The following is a 21845-nucleotide window of genomic DNA, read 5'->3' as shown; positions in this document are numbered from 1 at the left end:
AGACAAAACAGTGTTGTGGTTTCAATCAAAGGGGAGAGTCCAGCCTAAACAAGGACTGTGTTACTGCAATGGGACTGTTCGCAAAAGCAGGTTGGGCCCTAAGACCTTGCATTTCAACTGGAGGCCAGTTCATCTTGTTCTGTGGACACCTGCTATTTACATGTAGCTCTGAATGTCTGATTTTGAATTTTAAATTGTGGAAGAATTTTGTGGGTATTGTCAGATGTGTTATACAGTATAGTGATGTTCTTTTGTTGTAACGCATGGCTTCAATTTATATTTTGAAATTAACCAAACTATTGTCAGCTTTACAATTATGCCTAGAATGCACACTTCAAAGCCTGAGTGGAGACCAGTCACATAATTTTGTAGCATTAGGTCTGTGCAATTGATCAAAATGTAATCGATCAAGATCCAATTGTTTAAAATGTTCAGTTATCAGCTGGGGTCTTTATAATGGAAAGGTCTACAACTAATCATCTGTCAGTAAAAGTACGTGGTTTGGAGCAGAACATTCGTAAAATGACAATGATTGGAAGTTATTTTGAATACTTGAGAAGTTAAAAAGATTGCTCAATATTGACTTCAACTGTCTGTAGAGCCATTACATTTTTAAGGCACAACTGTAGCGTAGTTTTCAAAAACCTCATATTTCTCAAATAGGCACATAGAGTTTACATTGGGCACAGTAATACTTCCAAGGCACTTCGGCAAATACATAGCGTACAAAAAAAATGAAATCTAAAACTTATGAAAATAAGTTAACATTAGAAAAGAGTCTTTCCTCAGCACTGGTGTTTTGGTCCCGGTCGTTGCATAGTAAACTGTGGGTCAGTACTTGGGCATGAGTGGCACTTTGACAGTCTTGATCTCTGCTATGTGGGAGGACTTCTGGATGATGCAGCTGGTGGTCCCTGGGGGGCTGTCGTTGCTGCTCTGGGACAGGTTGGTCAGGGCCATGGCGGCGTTCATCTCCCTCCAGTACGTCTCGTCTCTGCCCTTCACCCGGTGCCTGTGCACCACCGCCCCCCCACTGCTGCCGCTGCTACTGCACACACAGAGGAACACATTCTTAGAGAAGACAGGATTGAAAAAGTGTGCTAGTGATTAGTGTTGTGGGTGTGAACACAGCCGCACACGTCAACAGACTGTAACCTTCAACAATGTGCATCACTCAAACTGTTGTATGTAATGATATAACTGTGCATACTCTATATGTCTTTCATTTACGTGTTTGTACTTTTAAATTGGCAGTCATATTATTGTAACAACAATATTTCATGTGCTATACAAAAAGGGTACTATGATATCAACGTTTTTGTGGTACAACTAAAAGACCAGAAGAAACGACGTTTGGAACAATTGGAAAAGAGACGATTTGAGTGTTCTGCCTGGCTATGAAATTGGTTTCTACATTAGATGGCAGAGAGACCAAAAACAAAAAAAACAACATTTTGCTGTTTTTGCACAAACAACAAAATATGGTTTTAAAGTTACGCTATGTTGCATTTTTAGTGGAGGCTTCCCTACCCTTTTGTCAAGATTTTGTTGCTTTTCCTACAATGTTCTATTAGAGAGGTTTAGGCCTGTCACAAGAATTACTATATCTACTTATTGCTCAATTTATGTTGAATGGAACAATATTTTGGGGATGGGGTCAATATTTATCATGGTTAATTTTTCTTTGTAGATAGTGAGAAATTTTTGGTTCTTTTTTTCTGCAGTATGATAATATTTGCACTGTAGAAGATTGAATTATGAACTAAAATTACACCAACTAAAAAGTGTTGCATTCTACTATTTATTTATACAGCTCAATGTTATTTAACAATATTGTACATTTAGAATACTTTTTAATAATTCTGCTTTATGTTTTGGTTTTAATATTATCATAATATTCAATATATCACATTTCAAAATGTTTTACTGTGACAGGCCTAAATAGGTTTAATGGAATCAAACCTGTCTGTCTCTATGGAGACAAGCAGACCAAGCTACAAGTTAGATCTGTTGGAGAAGCAACCTTGCCCACCAGAAGAGCTACATAGTGCACCTTTAATAATGTTAAAAACAGAATAAAACAATGATATTAGCAATTTGTACACTGCGGATGCTAAACGTTTAAAATTAAATGTATATACTGCCCTAAATTTAAACTTGGAATTCATTTAGTGTACTCTTTCAGTTAAGTTCTTTCAAAATAGGCTTTCATTGGTGTCACAACATCTAAATTATAAATGGAAAATAATAGGTAAATTCAAATAACAGGTGGATACAGTGCAGACTCCTTTAGAAATTCCTATCACATATTTGGAAAAAGCCGACTTACTTGTCACATTTACTTGATCCATGGTCTGTGGTTTCTGAAAAATACAAGAGGGAAAAAGAATGTTAATTTCTCAAACTTGATGTATCCACATTCTCAGATCATGTCGGCTGGAGTGCTGCGTGTTCCGTGCAAACATGTGTGTCTCTGCTTTGTCTCTGCTTTGTCTCTGCGTTAACTTTTTTTAAACTTTTAATGCAAAGAATGGCGTCGAGAAAGTAGGTGACGAATCAGATGCAGATGAAAGATGTGCCTCATGACTCACAAGCTCCGGGCGCTAATATTTAGTCGGAAAACAAATGAACCCCGGCCAGCACAGTTGAATGATCTGAGCCATCCCCCCAAAAAATGCTAATGGTAATGGTGCTAAGGCAGAGATAGCTGGTTATAGACCTGTCACAATAACCAATTTTAAAGTGCGCTATATGTTGATAATCATAATACAGAAAAATGAAACAGATATCAGTTCTGTGATATTGTTTCAGCCTTTAATTTAATGTATTAAGACATATTAATACACATAATTACAGGCTGAGGCCCAGAATGTCTCATGATATTTGAACTTTAATTCCTACAAAGTTGTTCCGTAGTTATTTGAACGATAAGTAACAGTTGCATAACACAGTTGGATGCATTTTGTAATAAGTTATATGCATTTTAAGGCGGAAAAAAGACATTTTCAGCCCCTATACTGGTAATGGCTAATATTGAGTATTGACAGCCAAAGCCAATGAGCATGAACATAGTAGTTATTAGTTAGTTTGTATCTACAGTGAGTCACAGAAGTCAGAAGTTACTCATTCCTGGGTTTCAGATGACATCACAACATTCTATAGGCAGAAATATCAAATACAGATGGGGGCAGCTAAAGTTAAAATGACATGTGTTTGTAGTAATACAGTGAGTTTTAGGATCTAGTCACTAATAGAAATGATCTGGTTCAACATTTCTGAATTTATCATTTGGGTATTTCATGGCAAATATAATGTAATCAATAGGGAAATGTGGGAGTATGACATGATCTTATCCTAGAATCTGAAAAATTACCAATTCAACCTTCTACAGGTCAAATCTTATCGCATTGCAAAAAATAAAGAAACATTTCCCACCACTGCAAAGAAAAGGTACACACGATAAATATTGACCCCCTATTTCATATGAAAGGCATTAGCTGGAATAGCCTGCTCATTAAACATAGAACGTGTCTATGGTTAGGAGGAGGAGACAGAGCAGAGTGTGGGGGTATGCTCTGTGTACTTTGGACCTGTCTAGTGTCTCCTTTGCTGTGAGATGAGATGTGCCTGCCAGCCATGACAAAAGCTTGGCATTTGGGCAAGGCATCTGGATTTCCCCTACCCTATGGCCTACTACAAGGCACTAAGCTAGCTAAACAGCCCGCTAAGGCCCGCTGAGCTGGTAAGAAGTTCAGTCTGGGCAAATCAATGACTTCACAGATGCTGGACTCCAGCAAAATTTGAATTTGGTTCAAAGAGAGAGATCTTCTCCTTGCACAAAATACCAAGGATTGACAGAGGGGTCATCCAATATTATTGTTGTCATGATACCAAAGTTTCAAACAAATTTTCGATACTAAGGAATACCTCGATACTCAAAACCGATTCAGATACCACAATGATAATAAATAACACTTAGTACGTTCTTTTACATTACCATGTGGTGTTATATTAATGTAATCCCTCAGTTGTCCAGGTAGGTTCTGCTGTGGTCCCTGGGTGTATACTAGTCTGTGTGTCTTATACTTGTTCTGATACAGCTCAACCTCATCCTAAAGCTATTCAGGAAAGGTTCATTTCTGTCATGTGAATGTGACTTTTTTAGTATTGATGCCTGCCCAAATTAGTATTTCGTTTCTATACTAAAACTAGTATCGAAACGAAAGTGTCCGACTTTTGATACTTTTGACAATCCTATCCAATAATATTTAATCATGGTCAAATTGTTGTAAAATAGAGAATTTTGAAAGAACGCAAAAAAAAGCTAAAATCTAAACAAGACACAACATATAGATCCACACATCAACTAAAAATAAGAGAAACCTTAATTTGTCCCACAGTGGGGAAATTTCAGAATTAAAAGTACATATTCTAAAAAGTAAACTGCCAAACTAGTAGAGAATTTAAACAATATATTGAGTGTTCGAATATTTGTTATAACTTGTCAGTTTTAGTTCATTTTGTTAACTTAAAGGAAAGCCAGCTCTTCTCATCTGGCATCGCAATTGGGACACACATTTTTGCATAGTCACGCAACTCTTATCAAGACGTATATTGTTCTTGCTAGGAATTATATCATAAGATTTATGGTATATTTAGAAGTCTGGACTTATTCTATGCACCACTTAACATATGACGACTTACACAACTTGCCAACTTTCAAACCATAAATTAAATGTTGAGGACAAAGAATAAAGGACTATATTGCTGACTTTTACACTACCATCAAGAGAATAGAAACACGGAATAGAGCAAATCTGTTTACTTTCAACAGTCACATTTTACTTAGAAAATGAGTAAAAATATTTAAAGACACTGTACCAAATTTTTACCACCTTAAAAACAAAACCAGTTCATTTTACAGTTTGCAGTGGTCCAAAGTTATCGATTACTTATCTTGTGCATTCCGAGCATTCTAGTTATTCACAGCAATGATTTTTAAAGCACTGTTCATAAATCAGAGGCACAGTAAGCAACAAATAGTATGCTAAAATGCTCTTCCTGATTATCGGACAATAAAATACTATAACAACAATTAAATGAAAACAGCACACAGCTGACATATTCTGACCTCAAGAGATTCAATATATCTGTACTGGGGCTAAAACAAATTTAGCTCAAATACGTGGGCTTGGATACAGGGCCTTAATTATTACATGCAACTGGTGTGCATACACTAATTATATTTAAGGAACTTAATGATTAACAAAATTGACAACGCACTGTATATGGAATTTTCAACTGCAGATGCACACATGAGTAAAAGAGGAACTCTTCTGAAAGTTGTTCAGTTCAAATCACACCCATAGAAAATACTACAGCATTTAGTCCTTGGGTAAGACACTTCATCAGTGCCTTAGCATTACAACAACAAGGGTATCTGAGATAAATATATACCAAATCACCAAACGGCTGGTTCCTTGTGGTCATTCTGAAGTGCGTCTATCTTAAATTGGAGCCTAACGGAAAATGAAGACTTAGAGTAGGGTTGAATATGGACCATTTTCAGGGGTGTAACTCCAGCTAAAACATCTACAATCTCCCCCATTCTTTATCAGTGTTATGTTTCCTTCCAAAGATCTGGATGTAGCATTGGACCATTTGTGAGGAGTTCTTAATTACCCCAGACACCTCTTGCTCTTCCTCCCTTGTTTCTCGAAATGTTCTAGTGCATCCTAACCATGGTAACACCCTCGACTTTATGCCTCTCCAGGCTAACATGAATTCAAATATTTCCTGTACTTTTGTGTGATGGCAACAGAAACTTTCTCTTAACTTACACAATTCTTTGAAAAGATTGTGTGTGCGCGTGTTAGAGTAAGATGAGGACTTGATAACCCAGAATCTCAAACCGCAGACTGGAGATTTCCCATTTGAATATGCAAATCTGTTCCAACAAAATCCTCACCTCCTGGTTTGGCCATGTTTCTAACCAGAGACGTGTTTCTTTCAACTTTTATCCTGCTTTATCAGATATTATATTTACTTTCCATTATTAGTATTTCACAGGTCATTGGTCGTCTGTGTTCCGCTGAAAGGGTTTGTGGTGATACCCGCTGAGCTTGGTACAAAGTGAATGACCGCTCAGATTTCACCAGGCCAAAGTAAATGCAGAGCTTCCCGTATATGTGTTTTCAGAAAGGTGAACTTTGTGCAGTTTAAAGGAATACCCTCCACTGAAGCTCCATTCAAACACATTCCTTTTTAGTCAGTGTTCTTAATTTTCAAAGGCAGTGGTTCTTAAATATTTCACACCAAGCACCACCAAAGAAAAGATTTGGTTTTCCAAGTGCCATCAGAACTAAACCAAGTCTATAACAAAACAGTTCCAGGTCTGATCTAGGGCTAAACCAGGTGTAAAAGTCTACTACATCATTTTTCTAAACAAGAAATTATCCAAATGAGGACAAAAAAGTGGATAGTTTGGACTCTAAATTAGGCAAACCCACAAACTGAAGAGCTATCAAACTACTAACTGAAAAAGTTTTGGTTCTTTCAAAACACAGTGTTTTGAAGATACCCAAACTTTTCAAGTAGTCCACTTTTAGACTTGGTTTAGCCCTAGGTCAGACCTGGAATTGTCCTGTTATAGACTTGGTTTTGTTCTGGTGGCACTTGGAAAACCAAATCTTTCCTTGTGTGGTGCTTGGCGTGAAATTTTGCGAAGTCTGAGTTTACAGGACACATTTTATGAGGCATTTTAAATCTGCAATAGATGAAATAGAGCTCCAAAGATTAATTGTGTTAAATTGCACGCACTCATCACATTTCTGATGAACTGCCATAATATCAAAATAATCCCAAAAAATATTGTGGTATTTATTTGTCAGTATCACCAACCACAGCAGTCATAAAACTTAGTGCTTATACCTGGAGATAATTTGTATTACGTGTCTCGAGAAGGGCTTTTCAAGAACACTTATTGCACATTCTTGTGGCTTTAATTCCCTTTTAAACATGCGTTTGGTCACCTTGGGATAAGTATTTCATATTTTCTAACTTAAAATAATGTCTGCTTTTGGAAAATATACTTTGGAAACTGGGGTGTAGTTTATAATGAGGCATTTAGGTGCTGGAGCTCCCTCTGCTGTCAGCAATGGGAATTAACATTTAGAAAGTAAACAAATGAAGCCCCATATCCCCACTTTATGCTATGCTAACAGACCCATTTTTCATTGTGAACACAATTTGACAGCATAACGATTCCTTTTATGGCGTACGGGAAGAGAAGTCCAGTTTTATCTGTGACGCAACAATGCAGGCAAAATCCAAGCAGAGAAGTGCTCAGAGAAGTCATCCATGCTCGTTTAATGCACTAATTAAACGAGCATGGATGAAACTGGACATGGATGTTGCTTAGACTGCTGCCCCCGCGACCCGGCCCCGGATAAGCGGAAGAAAATGGATGGATGGATGAAACAAAATCCAACACCAGGTATGTTTTTGATGAGGGGACAACCAAATAATATAATATAATTTGTACAATATGTGTTATTTAAGGCATAACAAAGAACAGAGGAATGGAATGACAGTGAACATTGGACATTGAGACACACATTTGAAACAACCTAAAATTGAGTGCAGACTACAGTGAGGATATTCTATAAACTAGACCCCCTCACAGAGACGGCTCTTTGGGTACAATAAGTTTTATGAAAAAGCACTTTAGTGTCTCCATATGAGGCTGCTCTGGTGGACCTGCCACAGCTCTGCAGATCCTACTGATACAGCTGTTCAGAGACTTTGGTGCAAAAACCATTAACACATTTTATAACAGGAATGCTAAGAAGTTAATAAAATATAATGTCCACTTTAATCTATTTTGAATTCACAAGTTCAAAAGTAGAGTGGAAATAGCTAAAATTAAGAACAACCAAATCCATTTACAGATGACTGATGATTAACAGCTTTAGCAAAATATAAAAAGCACTTTAAATCCAATTTAAGGTTTGCAAAAGTGCATACTACAATGACTGGCTTTACTAAACAATGTTAAACTACCCGCAATCTTAACACATTTCTCCTTTTAATTCATTGCCAGTGGTATATTAGAGTTCAATTCTTTGAGCCAGTGCAATAATTACTTTCTCATTACTGTTTTCATCTGACTTTAAGTTCCCTGTAGATACTCTTAGCTCAGTCCTTAGCTGGTGACAGACTTGTTCACAGCACTGGCATCAAAGATAAACAACGAGAGAGCTAAGTGCCTGGTGTTGTGAGGTCACTGTGCTTGTCAGTGTGGAGACTTTCCATGCTAAAGGCTAAAGTGCTTCCAGGCTCTGTGAGCGCCTGCCACTGTCCAGATGGGCCACCTAGACAATAGCATCAGCACGTGCAGATAATCACTGTTTAATGGAGTCAATTACAGGCCCTTCCAAAAGTCTACTATAGCGGCAACAAAACCAGTATTTCTCAAACAAAAGTGTCCAGAGAGTACAGACCACCGTCAAGACAATGGACCTATCTGAAATAGGATTTAAAACTAATATCTTACTATACAGATTTTCTCTGGTTGGAGACAATATTTTAAAACTGCATTGTTATGTCAGTTCCATACAGTATGTAACTTTGATTACTGGTACAGGATCTGTAGATGTCACGTCACCTGCATGATTCCATGGAAATAGAAAGTTAAAACTATATTTCGGAACATTCTACATGGAGATAGATATATTTTATGCCGTACTGTACAAGATTATAGTCAAATAACCACATTTGCATGGCAGCAGGCAGGAGGAAGCTGTCCTCCAGGTCAAATAAGAGTCAGGTTTGTGGAATGACAATGTTTTTATAGCATTTTCTTGCAAATGAAAAACATGCTTTTATTGTAGTTTATTGTTTGGCCCAAAAGTTACAAACTGTGGCTTCAAATGAATTATTGTTTTGAAGAGTTGCAAAAATTAGCATATTGAGTATTGTCTACAACAAATATTTAAACCTCAACTAATACATTTACAGGCGCGTTTTAGCCAAGCCAAGCTAGTTCCCTACTCCTAGTTAGAATCAAGACCAAACCAAATGACATCAGACTTAAATTTTTGAGTGGAATAAAAATAAATTTGACTAGTATGACGACCAAGTTCACAAAATTCTCTACTGATCTCCATTTATTATGCTAAGTACAAAGAAAAAGTCCATGACAAATGACTGCAGCTTTACTTCCAACCCCCTCGGGATCAGGGCACCACATGCTGAACCCAAAACTCTCGTCCACCAGGATAAGCAAATGCCTGGGCGCATACAAAAACGACATTTCCACCACTCTGTGCCTAAAACATCTCAAAGTGGGATTTTTGAAAACAAGTGGCGTGCCAAGGACTCTATAAATCAGTCATAAATCACGGGGAGCTTTCATTATTTCTGCTACCGAACACTGCGTCCGCCGCGCTGTTGCCTTTGGGCCCGTCTGACCGCGGGCTTTCACGGACCGCCGAGGGGGAGAGGGGAGAAGGAGTCTGAAAGTTCCTGGCGTCGCTCTAGAGGGACTAAAATACTAGCTCACTTAACGTCACTGCGGGGTAATGATGGCATCAGACCAAAAAAGAAGAGACGCTCAAGTTTGGTTTAGATGAGAGAAAATGAGCTTGGTTTGATAAATTAGAGAGGGAGTACGATTCCACCTGTTAAGATCGGCGAGCGGTTAGCTAGCATCATTATCGTCTGGAGCTGTTGTTGTTGTTAGCAACGTGCAGCAATAAACAAGGAGGGTCCGTGTACAACATGAGCCGGGTTCAATTAGGCAAGATAAACAAAAACATAATATAACTTGGCTGTAGGTTGCAATCATCAGCAGCATTTATATATTAAGGAAAAGTGAAACCTGTTTACAATATTATCATGACTGCTAAAAAGAAAATCATTGTTTCCATGTCTAGTAAAATGTGAGCGTGTAGACGAGGGTGAGGCTCTCTGGTTCTTTCCAAAGTTCAAAAATACACTTCTGACCTCACAAACACAATTGTTTCATCTGTATAACAAAGAAAAACAAGCCATAATTTGGAAAAGGACCTTCAGAAATGAGCATTAATTCTCATTTAGATCAGGCAATCTGGACCAAGCTATATTTGATACTAGTTCAAATAAGTAAAAAACCAAAGCGGCTAGTTATTGACAAAACAATGGCATTTGAGTAATAGAATGATCAGAACAAGCCTGATGAAGGTTTAAAGACTTAAGGAAAAATATGATTGCGACCAATGACATCAGCAGGTGGAACAGTGTGTACTAGCTCGTAAAGGGTTTGTACCAATTTTTCATTGTATTTGAGCAACATTTGTCTTGTCCCAGTACAGATACAATTGAGACCAGAAGTTTACATACACTATATAAAAAGATTTTTTCCTGTTTTAGGTCAATTAGGATTACCAAAATTATTTCTATTTGCTAAATGCCAGAACACTGGGGGGATTTTTTTTTTTTTTTTTTGTAGACAATTTTTCTTTTTTTTTTCTCATTACATTTCTTTTCATTTTATGTCTTTATATAATGTATATAAACTGTTTTCAACTGTATACCGTGTAAGCAGCTCTTGAGGTCAAAATAAATCTGCTGTGTACTGTCATCTAATTATAAAGCGAGAATCAAGAATGTGTCGTTACCATGCTAGTAGCTTTACTGTGATAGCAAAACTCTGGTCACTGAAAGTTGTGAAAAACGCTTATAAACTCATTGTGGTGAATAATTATCATCTTCAGAATACATAACGCAAGTGAGGAGTAACTTTGGACCATTGCAGACCAGTTAAAATGAACTAGTTCTGTTTTTCAAGATTTTAAGACAGAAATACTCAAGTACAGTGGCTTTAAGAAGAAAACTTAGTGTATAGAAGGTTTTTTTGCAGGAGACAAACTTCGTAACATTATAATTTGGTGTATTTGTTAACACATTTTTTCAATGTTTTTTTTTTATCACCTGTTAAACTAAAAAAAAAAAAAAACCTCAAAAATCTACCATGGTCCTGCCTACTGCCTTTGATAAAATGCAGAGTGGTTTGTCAGACTTCACAAATTCTCACTGCTGACCTAAGGAAACACTGGAAGCATGAATCATTTAATAAGTTCTCGGATTCCTATAAAAGCAAAGCAAATGCTGAAAATGAATCAAAGTTTACTGTCAGCAGGTTAGTCACTGGACAAAATTATTTAACTCTGCAAAATGGTTAATGTCATCTACTTCAAAATGGGGACACGTATACATTTGGACTGTCCCAGCTCTTCTTGTCTTCCAATCTTTTGCTTGACTGTGGCCCAAGCTAAAGTTTAGGGCCCGGGGTGTAAAAGTGATCACTCGCCACTGGGTTTGGCGCAGTATTACGATCGCTCTTGTAATATTTTTCTTGAAAGATCTGTGCTTTTTTACAGTGTCAGGCCTGGAAACGGACTCTGATCTGCCTTGGCACTGCAGCTGGCCTGTGTGTTGCCAGGGTTTGGATCACCCTCCTCCCTGTCTCTTCGGGTGGTGAGACGTTCTGAGGTCCCATATAACTAAACTGTCAATTTCAGTATGTTCGCCAAAGACATCATCCACGGTGTGAATTTAATGCCTTCTCCATTCACGCTGACAACACTTTTAGCTATCTGACACCACAGGGGATGGTAGCGCAGTACCTTTTAATCCAAAAAATGTATAATATATTTAATTTCTGGGTGTATTTTCCAATAAAAACATTAATGAAGGATCAAGGAAAAACAATGACTTTTAGTACTTTGGAACTGTAAGGGAAAACTAGAATTAGTAGTAGAAGGACTAGTGGCAATATCAGAAATATCAACAGTAGTACTAGTTCTGTGATGTTTTATAAAATGCTCATCTATTTCACATTCATGATCAGTTATGTTAAGCTTCATCTTTAAGCACAGCTGTCAACCTAACCAAAACCATGGTGGCCATTTTACACATACAGACACTCCAACCACCACAATCACGCCAATAAAGAGTGGAGTGAATGAAGCGTATCCCAGAAACAGAACAACAGTTGGTGCTTAAATTTAAACCAGAAATTCTCTGGTTGATGGGTGAATGGTAAGCAACTATAGCAGGCGTTGCAGTTCCAGTAAGAGTAGCAGACCTAGTTTTTGTGTAACTCAACATTCAACCCTTTACTTAAAATTTTAGCTGAGTGCTATTACTGCATACATTTACATCTCATTTGTCATAAACAGTGACGAGCAATAGTGAACTACAAGTTTTAAGTAAACCTCATGAGCTCAGTATCTGAAAGAGTCAACAGATAGAGAATTGCATCTGTTTTGTCTCTTCACATCAGATGACACAGTGGTTTGGCCTGTGGTCGATAACACAGCCCAGCGTCAGAGGTTCCACTTTGCTGGATGGGGGAATAATAACAGTGTGTATGGATGTGCCAGTTTGTCCTGTGTTTACCAGCATCAGTAAACAGACAGGGAGAGTAATCAGTACGGCTTAAATCAGCCTAAATGAGTGGAGCGTCTCGCTGTGGACGGGTGTCGCAAACAAACTTAAAAAGAACAAACAGCATCATTACCAGATTAGACTGTGGAGCTGAAGACGACAGAGGGTGACTCATGGTGGACTGGGAATTTAGGAGTATTGACCTTATTCTGCCCCGCCCACTTTTGCCTCTAAATGCTACTAAACTGTGCTTTCTTTAGTGGTGGCACTGCTGGTTAAACAGGAATCCAATGGAGAATTTGAGAAAGGTTTCACCACTAAAATATAAAATAGAAGTAGGTTGATTTGTGTGTTCAATGTTCATTTGCACCTAGTCAACACTCCATCGATTCTCTGGGAGGCTTTAAAATGGCTTTGTAGTCAGCATAGAACTTATGTTCTGTCAAGCTTGGCAGCCACATGTAAAATAATACAACTCCCCTGATGGTGGCGGTGCCAACGGCAACGTCAGGAATGAGCTGAATAGCTACAAATTTACAAATAAGACTCTTGCTAATGTCAGTTGGTTACATGGTGGTACACACAGGTACACACAATGACTGATGCTGTTTGCTGCCTTTTCGCTTTACCATAATTCATAAATCAGACAGTCACTTCATACAAAATGATACTATATTATACAAAAATGTTAGTTCTATTGTTTGATGGGTGAAAAAGGTTGCCTTCTTTTGCACACAAGGACATAAGGACATAATGCCAGTAGATGAGTTATTTGAGATGTTGGTGAACATCTCAAATAACTCATCTACTGGCATTCTTAAAAAGACTGAGAATACCTGTGCGCACCTGTATGAGTCACTGCTGAGTGAATGCTGTAGTTTGCAAAGGAATTTGTAAAAAATGTGTCATTATTATATCAGATGTACTGTATGAAATCTCTTGGTTGAGTCGTTATTAGATGAAATAAAAGCAGAACCTACAGAATATATGACAGTATGTATAACAAAAACACGTGTACTAAATATTTGTTGCATCTTTGAGACACATTCTCTCCATTCATATATCCGTACTTGGAATCCTCTGACTGTTTCCCAAATATGGTAATCACTTCTGGCTCCGTGACGAGCTCATTTTGGTTTCTACGGGTGACATCACAGCTTATTGTCTATGTTCTCCCAGCTCCTCGGGCTCTTGTCTGCGGTGCACATTAGAGAAGACGACACCAGCCACAAGTAAACATTATTCAAATTTGTAAGTGTTTTCCTCAGCCTGGTTATGTCCTTTTTAGGGGAGCTCAAGGCCAAATGATATGTTTGTGCTGCATTCACAGCACAATTATGCTCCCATTCTTCACAGTGGTGGGCTGGAGTGGCCTGGGATGCCCTATGTGGATCCGTACTCACCTCACTTCTGTTATTAAGGCCTGTATGTAGGCTTATCCCGTGGGAACGCAGGGATGGTGTCTGTCTGTGGGTCCAGATAGAGGATTACCCAAATACTATACTTGAGGAGTGCTACACTGCGCAAAACATTGTTTATTGGAAAGAATCTTTATTTTTGTAAAAATCTAATTTCATATCCCTTAACTCTGCATTCCAAGCTGGTTTGGACTCAATTTAGTTGTTATTTTAGATTAGTTTTGGGTACTTTTTTTTTTTTTTTTACTTTTGATTTGATATAGATTAATACCAAGGTTGGTACTAATAATTTGAATACAGAATTTACAGAAACATAACACTTGCTCCTATGGCGGCTTGATGGCTGAGTGGCTAGCACTCAAGGCCTCACAACAAGAATGCCCCATGTTCAGCTCCCGGGCCAGGAGTGTTTGTCTATAACAAAGGTATCAACTACAGATGGATATTTCTACTTGAACAGCATCAAGTGGTTTAAAAAATATAAATACTTTGGAATTTATTCAAACAACCCTAGTTATTCTACACTATCTGTAATTCAACCTCTTTAGAGAGTGTATGTGCCTGATTGCGTGTCCTTAGGAGTCTTGTGATGAGAGGTCTCTCTGCACTCTCTCTTCTATGTAAGGAAGTGCATATAACTAATTCACACTGATATTTTTCATTCACACTTGTCCAGTCAATGATCCCCTTTAACTGTCCCTCTGTAGTGGTCAGGAGCCAACCTCTCATCTTCCAATAAGCTCTTTTCTTTCCCATCTCTCCCTCAGCACCACCTTTCCATTTGCATTCACCACACGTTAATGCCAGGATTATACTCCACTTTGCCAACTCTCATTTGTTCCCACTGTAGCATACGCCCAGACCCTTTATAGAAATAGCAGATATCCACAGGGAAACGTTGGGAAACATTCGGCCATTGTTGTCCAAAATGGCTCACGCAATAGGCTAATCATTCAAGGTTCATCCACACATAATGAACTGGTTTTAAAGTATCAGGATTTTGGAGAGGCTTAGCAGAAGTCTAGACCTTATTCCAATTTGAATGCAGTGGAAGGACATAATGAGAGATGTCCAAACTAGAGTAGATACGAAAGGTTTTATAAGATCTTTCAACAAAATAAGATTTAGATACGGTAAGGTATAGTTTACAAAATGAGTAGAAATGTACCATACCAATACTAATATTGCTGCCAGTACTGAAAAATGTCCTGGATCGGGTATCAGTTCCATGATATTGTATAATCCAATACCCTGGTTGGGCCTTTAATTGTATGTAATAAGAATATTTACAGGCTAATTTTGACCTAGAATGTCTCATAATGTTTGAAATTTTATATTCACAGGAAGCTGTTACTTGAAGGATAACTTCACTGTTTTTTCATTAAATAAGTGCCATTTTCCCTACACTAAAATACAGCATTACTAATATTTTATTTGATTGTTTTGTTATTTCTACCTTCATAGGATTATAATGGAAAGGTAAGGTGAGGAAAGTGAACAAACTCAAATGCCATCTGTGCTCCAATGTTCTAGCAGGGCAATGACTTGAATGGGCTTTATTAGGAGGAATGTCATGTGAAAGGCAGAGGACAAACATAGCACAGATCGGTGTTTGTAGAAGGAGCTATTCATTAGGCCTGTTCTGGAGAAATGGAGCGTGCAGTACAAGTCCATTCATTTCATCTACATTCTGCCCATGGTCACTCATTCCATGTACCCTAAGGAAATACGGCCTACCAAATCTGATGACATGACTGTATTTAAGGTGTATTTAACAACAATAGCCTCAATGAGATTAGAAATCTAATTTTAAAGGGAGACTTATAGTACATATTCTAGTGGTGGAGGAAAGTATCCACAGATAACCTAGGCCTGAAACAGACAGAACATCAAATAAGAAACAAAACCCCTGTTCAAGAATCAAACTTGGGACCTTCTTGCTGTGAAGTTGAAGTGCTGATCACTCTGCCACCTTGCTGTCCATAAATTAAAACGTGAATCTATTTTGGTGATTATTTCTCATTAGAAAGATTTTTTACTGTTTTAAAGAGGGGGTGTTACACTTCTATGGGGTATTAACTGCTAACACATAACATATTTATATATCATCATAATATCATATTGATCCTTTTATTGTTTTTGATGCTCTGAATCTTCTCTTAGTATCTACTCAAAAACTACCTTCAGAACAAGTGCATTGTAAGATGGTCATATTTTTATATAGCACTTTTCCACCTTCAAGCCACTCAAAGCATTTCACATCAAGGAACCACTCCCACATTCACACAGCATTATACACAGATACTGGGGGTGGGGTGGGTGTCTTACCCAAGGACATAATGGCAATATTCACATGTGGGAGCTGGAATCACAAAGCCAAACTGTTAGTCAATTAATTTGACCAAGCTCTAGCAATGTTGTTTATGTTGAGAGCAGGATTTCAACCGCCAACCTTCGGATCAGTGGGCAAACACTCTGCACAAACCAGCTGAGCTACTGTCACCCCATGCTACACTTCCTCTCAAGGCTGATTGCTAAAGCCATGGAGGGGTCCTAACTACTCAGTGCAGAAAGAAGCCACCACTGCTCCCATTCCTGACTGTATAAGGAGATTGCATTCATCAAGTTTTGGGAGTGTCCTGGATTCTTGTATATTGCTTTGGTGAAATGCATGGCCCCAACCTGGATACTTCTAATATTTTCCAAGATGGCTGCTGTATAAATCATCACAGCAGGTTTTCTCTTTGGAGACAAAACAAGGGGAACATTAATAAAGGTACGGAAATCTAGCCATCTTGTTAGTCTGGTATAAAAACAGTTGTGATCGACATCTAACATTATAGTAACTGACAATCAAATCTGTCTTAACTTTTTACACTGAGACAAGAAAGTTAAACATTGGCCTCTTTTTCCACATTACAATAACTATTCCATAAGTGCTACTAAAACCCTTCAAGATCCAAAGTGTCTGGTTCTGACCTGGTTTGAAAGGCCCTCAGGATCTCAACAGCTGCCGTCAAGTGCCGTTGTTTTGGTTGAACTTGATTCTGAGAAAACTATGTGTTAAACATGGCCCTCTCAAGAAATAAGTCACTTGAAGGCTGTAAAATGATGGTGACTTCACTGCCACGCGCGGCCAAAAACAGCAGATAGAAGTATACGGGGAGAGCCATGAAATGTAGTAACGGGCAAATATTTGGGCAAATTGGACACATAAATTGCATTTGAAATTACATCGGGAGTAGCAGAGAATGAAAGTGACTGAAAATATTTACAAGGTGGTTTTGATCCATGGATTTTCAGAGCCCTGTAAAAAGCCAATCATTGGAAACTGGCTTCTGCTTTCAGACCACCTTGCATTTTTGTGCTTCTTGAGCTACTTTTATTTCAAACAAATATTTCTTATCCCTAAATATAACTTATCAAGATCTACAGTAAAAAAAAAAAAAAACAACTATTACATTATTCCATACACCTCTCATACAAACAACGCATTTCTAACTATCGATGACAGTCTGATAAAGCATTTATCTCAGCCAATAAGAAAGAAAAAAAGTGTTGCTCTGAATATTATTAATTTATTATCCAATATGGATAAAAGTACATGAATGAACCTCTTTCCAGTCGCAATAAGCAGCTTAGACAACTGGGTCTAATGAATATATTTAAAAAACATGCTAAGTGGCATATTAAAAAGTCTGGTTGAAAGCCCTCAGGGCTTGTCCACAAAATGCTATAAGTTATTTGGTACATAGTGATCCATATGAAGATCGATGGGCCCAAATGCGGTACGGAGCGAGAAACAAAACACTGCGCCAGATTCCTGCCATTTAATATCCCATTAAAGGCTAATTTGGCACAACCCTCTGGCATGTGCGCTGGAATTCTTCTGTTGTATGACATTCCCCACAGGCTGGGGTTGGTGGAGGTGTTTGGACTGGAGCGCTGCGTGTGGACCTGAATACATTTGTGTGAAGTTTCCATCAGGGTAAATCTCCTCTCTGCGTCTCCTGCCACGTCTCACTGCCCTCTGCGGCCCCAGATAACAACAGCCCAGCAGCGCAAAGGAGACACAGCCAATGGACACACAGCTGGCAGACACACCGCAACAGGCCAAAAGGGAGTGATAATACACATGGGGGGATCGGGCAAATTAATGTGCAGTGAAACTCTATTGTGTTTTTCTCAAATTGCCCAAAATGAGAACTACAATTTACTGTTAATGCATTAAACAGCTACAATGCCTGTTTCACAAAGATATGTTGCGTTTTCTGATAAATTAAGCTTTATATGCTAGGACAGGGGCAGCAATCTGGGGAGACCAACCTCACAATGGCAAGACAGCCACATTGGCAGCTTGCTGTGCCAAATAGGAGTATATTGCAAGTCAATTTGCAACGATACATTATTACACATATTGCATATAAAGAGTGCATTTGCAAAAACTCTTAATATATTGTCCTTTCTGTTTCTATTTTCTACTTCCGGATACATTCATTTCTATTATCAATGGAAATAAATTTGAGTGGATTTAATAAAGGAGAGATAGAATATTTTTATTGCAATAAAATAGATTTGACTTTTGAAAATACAAAGATATCAAACGAAAACTAATATCAAGACTAGATACTTATTTGAGCAAGTATAGATACTGCAAAAAACACATTAACAGGACAAAATTTTAGCTTTCCTGAACAGTTTTATTATGATTTTGAGCTTTATCTGAAAGAGCTCATGCTGAGATAAAGAAAGTAATATTATTTTGTATATGAAAATTACATTCCATTACTAAAAGGAGCATTTTTTATCTTCATTGTGGTATCGTAAGAGGTATTGAGTATTGAATGAATTCATTTCTATCGAAATCAAGACAACTAGTCAAACCTCTGATTTCTAAAACATATCTGTTTTTGAAAACAGATATGTTTTGTGTTTGTATGAAACATAAAAAATGGCTATAAATACAAATGATATAAAGTCATGTGGAATTTTTGTCAATGAGAGCAGCAGGTTGATATTTGATATATTTGGAGCGTCAAAGTTTAAAACTGATGTCTATAGATTGTGCTATTGCTGTACAATTCAGTCGTTCCAAAAAAATGTAAAGAAAATCAAAGACGAATGACTTCCAGACTGGAGTATCTGTAATGTGCAAGGCCCTTTGAGGAAATGAAGTCACCCTGAGTACATAATTACTGGTGTGTGCGTGGGCCAGATCAGAAGAGGTCCACAAATCCACTTTTCATTTGGAGTGCTTTGCTTTGCTCGCTTTCGCCTGCTTTCGACGGGATGGGAGTGGCGAGGCAGGTGTTCTTTCCCATGAGTCAACAGTGCCGCAAAGAAATTTCCATGTGTGGATGTAACACAGTAACACTTGCTCGAGAAATCCAAGATGGAGGCAAAGACATCAGGGCCAGGGAAAGATATGAAGCGTAGAGATAAAACTGTTAGAGTGGATTGGAAACACAAGGCCAGCCTGGTACATGGATGGAGTCGCGTTGGGGTGGAGGTTATTAAAGTGTGCTTGGAGAGGAGTTACAAGTCTCTCCTGGTCCATTCGTTTCTCTGTTTCCGTCACCATCTGTGGCTCCCAGCAGGTGCCTTGCTGTGAAAAATGGGCTCCGGTCACAAGGTTTGAAGTATTTGGATGCAAAGAGTTGTAACTGTCGCTGTCGGTGAAGCAGCGCAGAAGAATTTTGGCTCTGAGAAGCTGAAACATATTTGTCGTTGCCTTGACCTTGCATTTGACTTGTGCCACAGGAGAGGAGACTGAATTCATTTTCACAAACCGCAACAATGTGTACATTTAGATTGTATATCTAAACAATGTAACTTGTAGAAAAAAAAAAAAAGTTTAGTCAAGGCAGTTTGTGGCTTGGCTGTCAACAATGTGTTATAATATTGCTCTGTCAAAACAGTTGAGAGAATTTTTGTGAAAACTTTGGAAATAATGTGAAAGAAAGAGTGGGTCCTCAGTGAAAAGCTTAAAACAACATGTAAGGAGTTGAAAAAAGGTCTAAATATTCATAGCCTGAGGAGCTTGAACAACCCTGAAATCTGCAAACATTGAGAAACATGATAGAACAAATTGTACATGTGAGCAGCACTGATACAAGGTTGTAAACTAAAACAATGGCAGTTAAACATGAGATATGTTGTATCTATTGTTATCAGTCTGGAGGGGTCAAATTTTGATGAGGAATAACGTTTTTCGCAGGACTACACGTGATCAGATTGTGATGTTTCTTGAGAAAACAAACATTTATTGAAGCATATTTTTTTTAACTAACTAAACTGAAATTAAAAGCATAATTTTATGTTATTCTACATCAACAGAGGGGTTTTACCAGAAACACTGGTGGTTAAGTATTTAGCTATATTATATTTTACTATAAATAAACAAATATAACACCAGGCACATGATGTATAAGGTATTACTAAACTGTAAATGTAGTTTCCCTCAGCAAAAGTACAAAAAGTGTGATCCTAAAATAGCGTGTTTGCTTTGACATAACATGCACATGGTGTTCCTGGACTCTCAGCAGGACTATAGCAGGAGCAGAAGCCTGCCAAACAGTAGCCCTACAGGAGTGTGTTGTGTCTGGACACTGGGCCTGGTCAGAGCAGCCGGCTGGGGGAATTCCTCCACTACAGTTCGTGTGTGTGAGGGTGTCACAAGCAGCACATTTAGCAGCACAAACACTTGTTAAATAAAGGAGCGAGGTGGGAGAGAACAGTGTGAGCTGGCAGAGGTGGTGTAACATAAAGACAGAGGACAGCTGGAAATAATGGAGGACGAAGAGGAATTCAAACAAAAGTGCAGATGTGAGGGACCAAACAGCAGCGAGTGAGGGATGTCGTGTGTAATGTAGATTGTGGAGGGGAAAGAATGTGAGAAATGTGGCGTCTTACCAGCGCGATAAACAAAGTTGGCCTCGGCCTCAGAGGAGGAGGGCGACAGCAGCTCCTCATCGTACTCATTGGAGCTGAAGGAGCCAGAGTGGTTCCTCCTGCGAGCGTCCATGACGGCGTTGGCCACCATGACGTGGCGCAGCGAGTCGTTCAGGTAGCGGTGTAGCAGACTGCTTTTGTATTTAGGGGGAGACACATAGTCCTCTGGCTCTGCAGCGGCCCGGAGCCCTGCACTCATCCCCATGGCCATGCCCACCCTGGAGGAGCCCTCTTTCTTGATCACGCTCGGGTACATGGGTTTGTTCAGCTCCTCGGGGCTGCTTTGTGTCCTCTGAGGGTTGTCCACATCTAACATAAAAACATAAAAAAATCAATGAAAGCAAATTGCATTGAACAGAATAGAGTCCCATGAATCAAGACATAATAAAAAGCATACATATTTTCTCTCAGAAATCATAATCAGTTCCTGTTTGATTAAAGAATGTAATAATGTTACCATGAATCACTTTCCAACAATGTGCATGTGTTGAAACAATACTTGAACTGCAATTTTCTAATTTTCCCTTTTAAATGAAATACACCTCATCTCATTTCCCACAGTGCTCCATGTTCGTAGCTACTTAAACTGGCTCTGGTTATTTTAGACTAATCACTAAATCCCAGGGCAGGAAAACTTCAAGCAGGCACGCTTGCCCTGCAGTTGGCATTGTCTCAAGTACAAAGAGCTGGGTCGAGACTTGAGACATATTACCAAACCATAACGGATGGTAGTCCATTTCCTCTCCATCTAAGTGCCCTTGCAGAAATAAATAATTTCCAGGGAGCTCTGTGGTTGACGATATTGAAGTGAACACAGGTCTGTACCTGATGAAAGAGAGGGGAAAGATAAAACACTGCAGTGAAAAAACACATCTCCCCTGGCAGAGCAAAATCAGGGAGAAGTTCACTCCAGATTCTGTCGCTGCCAAGTCTGTAATTTAGTAATTTAGGCAGGTCGGACATTTGATTCAGTCTGGGCCGAATTAGAATTATAGCTCCCACATATCAAAACCACATGTAGTAGCCTTATAGCTCCCTCTCCATCTT

The 21845-nt window shown here is 38.6% G+C and overlaps 1 protein-coding gene across 2 annotated transcripts in view; it reads right to left on the bottom strand.

Moving 5' to 3' along the window:
• Positions 1-555: 555 nt before the first annotated feature.
• Positions 556-21845, bottom strand: part of mkxa (mohawk homeobox a) — a 32164-nt gene continuing 10874 nt past the window's right edge. The window contains exons 4-6 of one of the 2 annotated variants that reach the window (XM_033986266.2): positions 20760-21107; positions 2330-2363; positions 556-1048 (exon numbers count right to left, since the gene is read on the bottom strand). In XM_033986266.2, coding sequence (XP_033842157.1) covers positions 832-1048; positions 2330-2363; positions 20760-21107 — 599 coding nt within the window. In that variant the 3' untranslated portion in view covers positions 556-831. The remainder of the gene's footprint in view (positions 1049-2329; positions 2364-20759; positions 21108-21845) is intronic. The other variant, XM_055230032.1, reaches the window with a different exon arrangement.

The sequence above is a fragment of the Periophthalmus magnuspinnatus genome, chromosome 20 (genome assembly GCF_009829125.3).
Source record: "Periophthalmus magnuspinnatus isolate fPerMag1 chromosome 20, fPerMag1.2.pri, whole genome shotgun sequence".
NCBI classification, from domain to species: domain Eukaryota; kingdom Metazoa; phylum Chordata; class Actinopteri; order Gobiiformes; family Gobiidae; genus Periophthalmus; species Periophthalmus magnuspinnatus.
Note: the sequence above shows the minus strand (reverse complement) of the source record. Positions and strands in the feature narration are given on the sequence as shown.